The following is a 9,361-nucleotide window of genomic DNA, read 5'->3' as shown; positions in this document are numbered from 1 at the left end:
TTTGTCCCATTTAATGTTTTTTTTTGCAAGGTGGCATCTGAGTGCCCATCTCACTGGCCAATATGAAGTGAGAGAAACAAATGTTAACATGGTCAGTTAATTCTGTCAGAAGACTCCCTTATAGTCCTGTCAATGACTGAACTTTGGGCCTCTGTTATAAGAATTGGAAGAGTTATTTTTAAAAGCTCTTTCAAGTCCAAATTTTAAATGATTCTAATATATAACCTAATTGTAAAGTCCTGCAATAAGGACCTCTGATGCGAAACTAATTATTCAAACCAAAAAACCACCTATTGATGCAGTAACACCCAAGGATAAAGGGAACTGTTATTAAGAACTCTAGCAAACATTGCTCGCCATCATGTATGTCTAATTCCATCTACACATTTAAAATTTACTTGTCATTTGGGCGCTAAGATATCCTTCTGCTCAAAGTATGACTCTACTAACATTGTATCTATTTCCACAATAAAAAATACTTAACAAAAGGGGGAAGCCAACACCCAGGATAAAGGATTTAATCCAGTAATTTATTCCACACTCATGATCGTTCTCTGTAATCAGAATACAAGTCATAAGAACAATCTATCAAATAATTTGCTGATAATCTTAAATAATGCAGCAAAGCATTACTTTTAATACTTCTCTCTTGTAGATTAAGTTTAAAAACTCAAACAGCAATCTTCATTTTCAATAAAAAAAGTTTTGAATTTAAAAAAAGGACACTATATCAAGCTGTTTCATAATTTAAGTATTTTCCATTTATAAAAACACTTTGGAAGCTTGAGGCTTATACCCATTTCTCTACTCACCTGCCCCACCCTCTCCCAATCTCACGTTAGTATAGGGTTGCTGCAAGAATGCTAGGCTTTAGACATTAATCTCTCCTTTAATATAGTACTTTAAAATCTGAAAAATTCAAGAAAAAGATTACATGTCATGTATTTTCTTCAAATAAAAAAGGAAAACTAAGTGAATTAATTTTAGGCATACTAACAGTGTCCCTTTGAGGTAGAATGCTAAAAGGACTTTTGATCAAATCACAGCCTAATTGAAACCTCTGCATCAGAAACTAACTTCTCATAAATTCTCTCTAAAGTTAACTGTAGAGACTATTAGGTTTAACATATTAACAAGAGCCTTCCAAGACAATATACAGTGGGCAAGAATGTTAATCCTAAAGCTGCTGCCTTCATGTACACTGAAAGCATGTAGTTCTCCTATAATAGACATCCTAGATCCATTTTCAAAGTCTTTAGCATTCTATTACGAAAAGCACAGCCATGCTAACTTCAGTACACAAACCATAATCCCACACCTACAAAACAAAAATAGAATTAGTGGCAGTTTATTGCCTTATACAAATTTAACCAACATGGCAACCATGCCAAAGGAATTAAAACATTTTCAGGACATATGTACAGACTGTACATCTCAAAAACAGTTGAACAATAAAATGCAAGAACAATCTGTGCATCATGTATCAAACTCAACAATTGGGTGAAGACATCAATGCAATAAATGGGATTACAAAGGCACTTCCCTACACAAAAGAGGAAATGAAAATGCAGCCTACAGGGAGCTTGAAGAGTGCGTAACTACTGCACAACCTCAACTTGGGAGGAAAAAGAAAAAGCAGATTTAATCCAACGTTTATAGGATTCAATGTGATCCACTTTTACAAAAAAACTGTCACACAGTCTCCTCCTTGTCTTTATGTTGTTTTTCTTGGCTCTCTGTTTCTATGCTTTGGCTCCTTCGGCGATCACGTTTGTCAGACTGGTCCTTGCTATCGCTGTGATCTCGTTTGTGGGAACGTTCTTTGCTTCCGCTGCGCTTCCTAGATTTTTCTTTGCTGGGGCTATGTTCTCGTTTTCTTTTCTCAACACTGTCAGTTCTTCCTTGACTGCCACTTCTACTTCGTTTGTTTGATTTTTCTTTACTGTCATTTTTATGTTTACTTGATTTCTCTTTGCTCCTGCTTCTACTTCGTTTCCCTGCGTTTCTACTTCTACTCCTACTTCTATGTTTTCTTTCTCTGCTTCTACTTCTACTATGTTTTCTCTCTTTCTTGGAATCTTTTTTGTCATCTCTGTGTCGCCTGTCATCTTTGTCTTCTTTATGTTTCTTTTCTTCTACCTCACCCCTACTTCTCCGCTCCTTGGACCGTTCTCGTGATCGCTCCTTTTCTCGGTCATTACCTCTTTCCTTATCATAGTCACGGTCTCGTCTTCTGCCTCTCTCGTTTTCTTTCTCTCTTTCCCGATCCCTGTCCCTTCTATCCCCTTTCCTATCACGACTCCGACTACGGCTTCTATGTCTTTCCCTACTCCTGCTATGTCTGCGTTCTAGCCCCCGATCAATACTCCGGGATCTTCGCCTTTCTTTCTCCCTTTCTTTGGCTTCACGCTCTAGTCGCTGGCGTTCTTTCTCTCTTTCTAATTCTCGGTCAAAACTAGAAGACCCATGGCCTTCTCGATGATGGCTTCTACTTCTGGATCTTCTCGGGGACCTTCGTGGACTCAGTGATCTCCTTGGAGACCTAATATTCAGGAAAAAAGAGGAAGGGGAGAAAAAAACTTGAATAAAACATAAGCGTTACACATCAAGAATAATTCAAGCAAAATATCTGCCTGTTCTCATTTACAGATGCATAATTTGTTGAACATGCCCTTAAGGGTAGAAAATGGGGGAAAGATGACAAATTATATGTAAGAATGTGATACTAATTTCCAAGAACTTTTGCATAAAGCACATTTTAAAGCTGCAGTAACTCAAGGGTTACATTACCTTGAGCGTCTGCGCTCAGCATGTCTGTCTATTTCCTCAGTGCCTTCCTTTCCGTCCTTCTTGATTTTCCTTGGCCTGGTTTTAATCTGTTGATCAATATTTTTCTGAACCGGAACCGGAATTCTCGGAAACAAAGTAGAAAACCACTCCAGTTTTGTGAGAAAAGATCGCAGCATTTCACCAATGGTCATTACGCAGCCTCCACCAGCCTTCACATCTAGGTCCTACAGAAACACAAAAGATATCCTGGCCGTCAAAAAATTTATCTCAATAAATATAAGAATACTATAAAAAATATAACCATCTTTGGAATCTCAAATACAAAAAAATTCTAACAAAAATTTCAGTTTGTGTACCTTTCTAATCTGGTAATGAATGATACACAGAAATATCTGGGCTCAGTGTGTGCATGCAGGTGAGAACAAACCCTGCAACCTCATGGACAGAAAGAGAAGTGACCTCTCTCAGCTAAAAAAGAATATGAAACACCCCCTTACATTACTAGACTATTTGGAACAATCAAATTTACATTCCACATACCTACTAACTATACATTTTATTTCTGTGGACACGTTTGCATACATTGTTCCTAGCAGCGTAACCTAGCTACATATGAACTACTTTAAATAGTTCCTGTCTACAGATTATCTTTTAACAGCTCTAATATAAAATGAAGCCCTAATAAAACTGGAAGCAATAGCAAACCAACTGCCATGAAGCAGTGAGGTTTCTAATTTAGAGTTACGTAGAAAATAAATAAATAAACAAATAATTGGAAACGCATAATCCATGATGACCATTGTCTCTGAAAAGGGTCATTACCGCATGAAGGCCTTCTTGCTATGCCCTCTCACAGCTCAGGACATGTTAGTCAGCTATTGTCAGTCCCAAACCTATAGTGCAAGCACACAAGGAAAGTGAGATTTGTTATCTAAACAGGAAAACAAGAGCTAAAGGTAAAACTGCTTGCACTCACACACATTTAAGTGTTCAGATATACAGTATTTCCAAATATAATCGCTGCAGATATCTAAGGAAGAAAACAATAAGTTAGCTGAAATAGAAAGCCTCAGATTTGTAAATACAATAAAAAACAGATTAAACAGAAGCATTCAGAAACAAACCTAATATCAATTTATGAAGTGGGACATGCTTTTTAAATATAGAAAGGAGAAGCACCCGAGCCTGAAAAATCTTATCTAAAAGGAAAAAACGATTGTGATTTATCATCTAACACACTTTTGGCCTCTTCTGAGATAATAAACAGACTGTAAATAGACTTTTTACCAAAAAAAAAAAAAGTACAGAGAAAAATTCTCCATGTCTATATGAGTAAGATTTATTTAGTTGTGCGTGTAGTAATAAAAACACACCAGAAAAATTTCCATTAGGACTATCCTTTAATACAACCAATTCTTTGGATACATTTTAAATAGGGCTACTAAAACACCACTCAGTTTTCTTTATGAACCTTAAAGTGTAATAGTGGGGACAGATGTATGGACAACAGTGATCATTATTAAGATCCTTCTGTGATCTTGGACTTTAATACATGTATGATTTAAATCTGACACAGTAATGTATTCCAAAGTACTTTCTGAACATATGTAACAAGTTCAACCTTAAGCTTGAATGCTAAGTTTTACATTAAAAAAAAAAATCTGAACTACTAAAGAGAGGTTTCTTTCTGTAAACATGTATAGTAAGAGTTAGAAAGTTGGGACTGCAATAGTCTGATCACCTTGAACAAGTTATCTAAACCCTCACCCTATTTAAATTCCACTCAGCTCTAAAATTCTGCATTTCTATACAAATGGAAATATTCCTATTTGGAGGAAATTATAGGGTAAAAATCCGAAAAGTCCCAGAATATATATATAAAAAAGCAATAATCACTATTTCTATGTGCATGTCTTACCACCTCAATCTTGAGCATGGCCAACTAAAAAGTCACTATCAACTGTACAAGTCAAGATCAATACACAGAACACAACTAGGAAGAGAAAACTCAATAGTTAGCAAAATAAATCTAAAAATTTGAAAACAAGACTTTAAAAAATTTAACCTAAGACATATAAAATCCACCCTAATTTTAGTAACAGGACATTAATTCCAAAAGTATGTGAGTGAATAAATTTAGGTACAGAAAATTCTGGAAGATGTTAAATCATCAATAAGTAAAAAATATTTTAAAAGGATAATCAGAAGAAAATTAATTATTACCCTTGTTGACATACCTCTTCATCATCAAGGAAGGATTCAAACCAGTCCCACAGATCTGTAGGGGGCTGTGTGTACCTAGAATCACAAAAGACTGATTAAGCTTAGGTCAATTAAAATAAGATATTTATTGAAAATGTAGAGAAACGTATGCTCACCTTATATACATAAATCCAAGGGCTCTAATATATGGAGAGTCTGTGTGTGTTATAAGACCCATCACTTGCTTGCGAGTTAATTTCAGAGTAAATAATTTGTATAACAGGCAAAAAGCTGTAGAAACAATTCCTCCTGTTCCAACACCTCGAACCTTTAAGGGAAAGAATTAAGACAGTGGTAAAGTAATTAACAGAGATACTTAATACCAACTGATTAATCCTATTAGCTATTAATACAAGATACAATCCAGAACTGAGAACAGACCATTAAAAAAAAAACCTTTTCTAACCCCAGGGAACACTTGACTTTAGATTTTTAAAAACATAAACTAACTGTAACTTGGTATGTAATTGACAAACTTTTAGTTTTCCAAACATAAACTTAGTTATTAGACACAGAAAAACTGAAAAATGCACGTACTTCTACTTACCCCTCCGCACATCCCTGTTTGGCCAGCTGTTTTCCTGCTTCCTTTCTCCCATGGTTCAACATGCGTGACCTGAAAATAGAAAAGAGAAACACAACAAACATTCATGCTTTGAATTTTTAAAAAATGATTCAAGTAAACCCCAATCCATAACAGAGCAGCTCTTCTAAAAGTTTGGAAGTTGGGCATTTTGACATGATGTATATATTTCGTTTACATACATTTTAAAGTATGTAAACCATCTCTGAAAACTGCTTAGATATTTCAAATAGCACCAATAAAGCAACCTTAGGGTTTAACAAAACCTCAACAACTTTACACAGCAGAAATCCCATTAAACTAGCTTTGTAGGGAGCAGATACAGGTGGAGATATGAAATTTCTAGTCTTACACACTTAAAAATTGATAATCAATTTTGTATTATGAATTACTTAAAAAATAAAAATCCTCATTTTAAAATGGATTTAAAGCCCCAACTTAAAGCAGAAAGTATTAACAAAGTTTAAGTATTTATTAAAAAAAAAAAACTTTAAAATACCCTTAATATTCCAATTTTGTGGTGATTTAAAATTCCACATTATAAAATAAAGAAAAAACAAAGTGTGCTAAAGTAGTAACAAATTACTTCTGAAGCAAAATCATCAAACTTGATATTTACACATTTTTTTAAAACCATGATCAAGCATTATGTTCATTTCTGACTAAAGATGAAATTACAAAGGCCAAACTGAATTCCAATAAAAATACAGATTAAAAAAAAAATTACAAAGGCCATACCTACACATAGATTATTCTAGTTACTGTATATTTTCAGCCTGATTATATGAACCAATTCAACTCCCCCCCCCCAAATATAAACTGGGTCAAAAACAGTAAGTATAACTTGCATTGTCAAGTATATTCAAAGATACAGATCTTTGCTAAAGTGGGGCACCCTATAAAAACAATATATTTCACCTAAAAACAGCAAAGAAAGATTAGCTGTACAACAGATAGAACAAAGGTGTTTTGAAAAAATAAGATCCGTATTAGTTTAACTTGAAACAAAACCAAATGGTTTTGAAATCCTGTTCTTTTACTACATATTTCTGAAATTTTACTTCCACCCATCCATTATTACATGAAATAGTCCTTGTCAACGTCTCAGACAGAAAAGCATGCATTTAAATGTAAACACTACACTATTTTGCTCAGTGGACTAAGCTGCACTGCTTTAGAGTTTTATTTCCTTCCCCCACCTTGCTGTGAAGAGATGTTTCAATTCCTTAAAGGCTAACCAAAGGGGTGGATGTCATACAAAATAGACTTACAAAATAGGAAGCCTATATATTTCAACGATTATTTGATCTGGATAACAAAACCCGAGTCTTCAATTTTATAACTAAATTTAAATAAATTGTAGTAGAATCTTAAGTGTTTCAAGACACAGTATGTAAAATTTGAAAGCAAACTTTTCCCTCAATCCTATTAACATTTGCCTAGGTTATTAAACAGAACCTGCCACAAAGAGCAGGAACCCGATCTCAACTGAATAAGGGTTAAATATTCACCACATTGTATCCACAATGAAAAAGGCCTTACCTTAAAAAAAAAAAAATCTAGTTCACAGTATTACAATTACTTACAATATTAAAAGTACACAGAAATTTCAGTTTACTTTATATACCCAAAGTTGAATTATATTCTCAAAATAAGATCTCCTATCAAAACCAACTGGTATCTCAAAATCCTTTAATAAGCTATTCACTTATAAGGGGAAAAGGTGGACAAAACGTAACCTGAAGGCAAATAAAGAAAATGTCCTCTCTTACCACCTCTACAGATATGTTCAGGTCAGGGAAGATAACTTTATGTGGTCTGTCAAGTGGTTTTTAGCAGTCAATACAGACAAAACGTATTATGTCAGATGTCTTAGTTTAAGTTTTTAAAGACCTTTAAGATTAACTGATATTCTTTAATAGTATAAGTTTATCTTAGGAGGCCTGGAAGATAATTTTTAAAAACTACATAATTTTAGGTAAATGGAGAAAGCCTACCAAATTCGTGAGGAAAAGACCAAAACCAATGGTCAAAAAAAAAAAAAAATCTAAGTAGCCGTTCATTTAACCAGGGAAATGCATTTATGGCGATTGAGCATGATTAATAATGCATACCTCTACCTGCGACCCTGGGCTGCTCCGAGCCTCGCTGCAAGACTGAGTCAATCCTGCTAACGAAACAAGAACTGAGACAAGAGTGCAGTGAGGAGGCGCCAGGTGAGCTCCCCAGCACAGCCAAGCCAGCACCGACCCTGCCGCAGAAGCCCAGGGCCCAGATAATTCTAAATAAGCCCAACGCACAGGTGACTGAAACCACTCACTCCTGACCTCCTGCTGCTAAAATTTCCAGGCCTTCGGTACATCTTTTCCACTTGCACCTCTCCACCCTCGACCCTCCCACTCCACCCGACACACACACTGACCATTTCCCTGTCCGGATCGGATAGTGAATACCAACAACACGAGGCCAACAATGAAGTCAATACACGAACTGGCCCGGGGTGAGCGGGAGAAGCACCAACAAGTTGGCGCTGAGCAGATCCACGTCAAAAGAAAGAAATTTAAACTGTAAACTGGAGAGGCTTCAGTTACTCGTTTCTCCTCTCCCCCAGTCCTCCCGTCCCAACTCCCCCCAGGGGCGGGCAGGAGGTCGGGGGAAGAGAGAGATCAATGGCGGCGGGCTCTCCCGGCCCTAAAAATCTGAAAAGGAAATGAGAGGGCGGCCCCAGTTTGACCCCTCCCTGGCGAACTACAAGCCACAGCTCCCCCTCCGTTCAACCTTTCCTCAGCTACAGATCATCAGACCTCGAGGGCCGCCTCCGCCCGTTTCCTCCATACCCCTTCCTCGGAACTTAACATCCCCCCCACCCCGCCAAGTCTAGTCGCTTCGTACCTTAAAGTAGATCTCGTCCACCACCTCGTGGTAGGTCTTGAGCTCGTACAGCTGCACTTTAAAGTAAGGCGACGACAGGATATTGGTCAAGATCATGGGGTTGAGGTTCATAGTCTTTTCGTTGCCCCACAGCGGCAGCACATTGCCCTGCTTGCCCGAGACTGCCGGCTTGGTGGTGCCGCCGCTGCCGCACTGCTGCTGCTGCTGGGCTGCGGCCGCTGCCGCCTGGTGCTGCGGCTGCGAGTTGCCTGTCAGCGCCGGGCTGTTGTTAGCCATGTTGCGGCGGAAGGAAGAAGGGAGGGAGAAGGGAGGGGGAGGCGGCCAAGCTCGATCTCGCTCTTCGGGACAACGGTCCGGGACCCTACTCCATGGAACACCGTCGAAGAGGGGGCCGCCTCGCTGTCCCTCAGCTGGGTGAGGGAGGGCAACCGGAACGTAAGAGACGGACCCCTGGTCGAGAGCAGACGCCGAATCGCGGGCCTCGAGAACTCCAAGCAGACACCGAGCCGGCGGCCTGGGAGCGCGCTCTCTTCCGCCAACTGCCCCTGGGAGCAAGATGGCGGCCCCGGCGGATATGACGCAACACGCCCCAGAATTCCAAGCTTAGCCGACGGCCAATCAGAGACGCCCAGGTGGGCTCGAGATTCCTCTTCCTAGTTCCGCGAGTTCGGCGCACACTGCGGTCGCGGCGGTGGCCTCTACTGCCCACCTCTTAGGAGACTTTAAACACTGGGGATTTGGTGGCCAGGGGAGGGGGTTGTCGGTTTGATCTGTATGTTGGACTGCGGCCCGGGTTTCTCCTTTCGGAAGCTGAGCGGGAAGGCGTTCGGAGGG

At 38.7% G+C, this 9,361-nt stretch overlaps 1 protein-coding gene across 2 annotated transcripts; it reads right to left on the bottom strand.

The window, feature by feature from the left end:
- On the bottom strand, nucleotides 510-9,079 carry PRPF38B (pre-mRNA processing factor 38B). Of its 2 annotated transcripts, none has more exons than XM_013962575.2 (6): nucleotides 8,528-9,079; nucleotides 5,600-5,668; nucleotides 5,169-5,320; nucleotides 5,028-5,088; nucleotides 2,791-3,014; nucleotides 510-2,542 (listed from the first exon to the last, which is right to left on the bottom strand). In XM_013962575.2, the coding sequence occupies exons 1-6, from the start codon at nucleotides 8,801-8,803 to the stop codon at nucleotides 1,693-1,695; spliced, it is 1,632 nt and encodes a 543-aa protein (XP_013818029.1). In that variant the 5' UTR covers nucleotides 8,804-9,079; the 3' UTR covers nucleotides 510-1,692. The 2 variants fall into 2 exon arrangements, with proteins under 2 accessions (XP_013818029.1, XP_017901332.1); XM_018045843.1 differs by lacking the exon at nucleotides 8,528-9,079 and adding an exon at nucleotides 8,058-8,355.

The sequence above is a fragment of the Capra hircus genome, chromosome 3 (assembly GCF_001704415.2).
Source record: "Capra hircus breed San Clemente chromosome 3, ASM170441v1, whole genome shotgun sequence".
Lineage (NCBI taxonomy): Eukaryota > Metazoa > Chordata > Mammalia > Artiodactyla > Bovidae > Capra > Capra hircus.
This window is presented reverse-complemented; position numbering and strand designations above follow the sequence as displayed.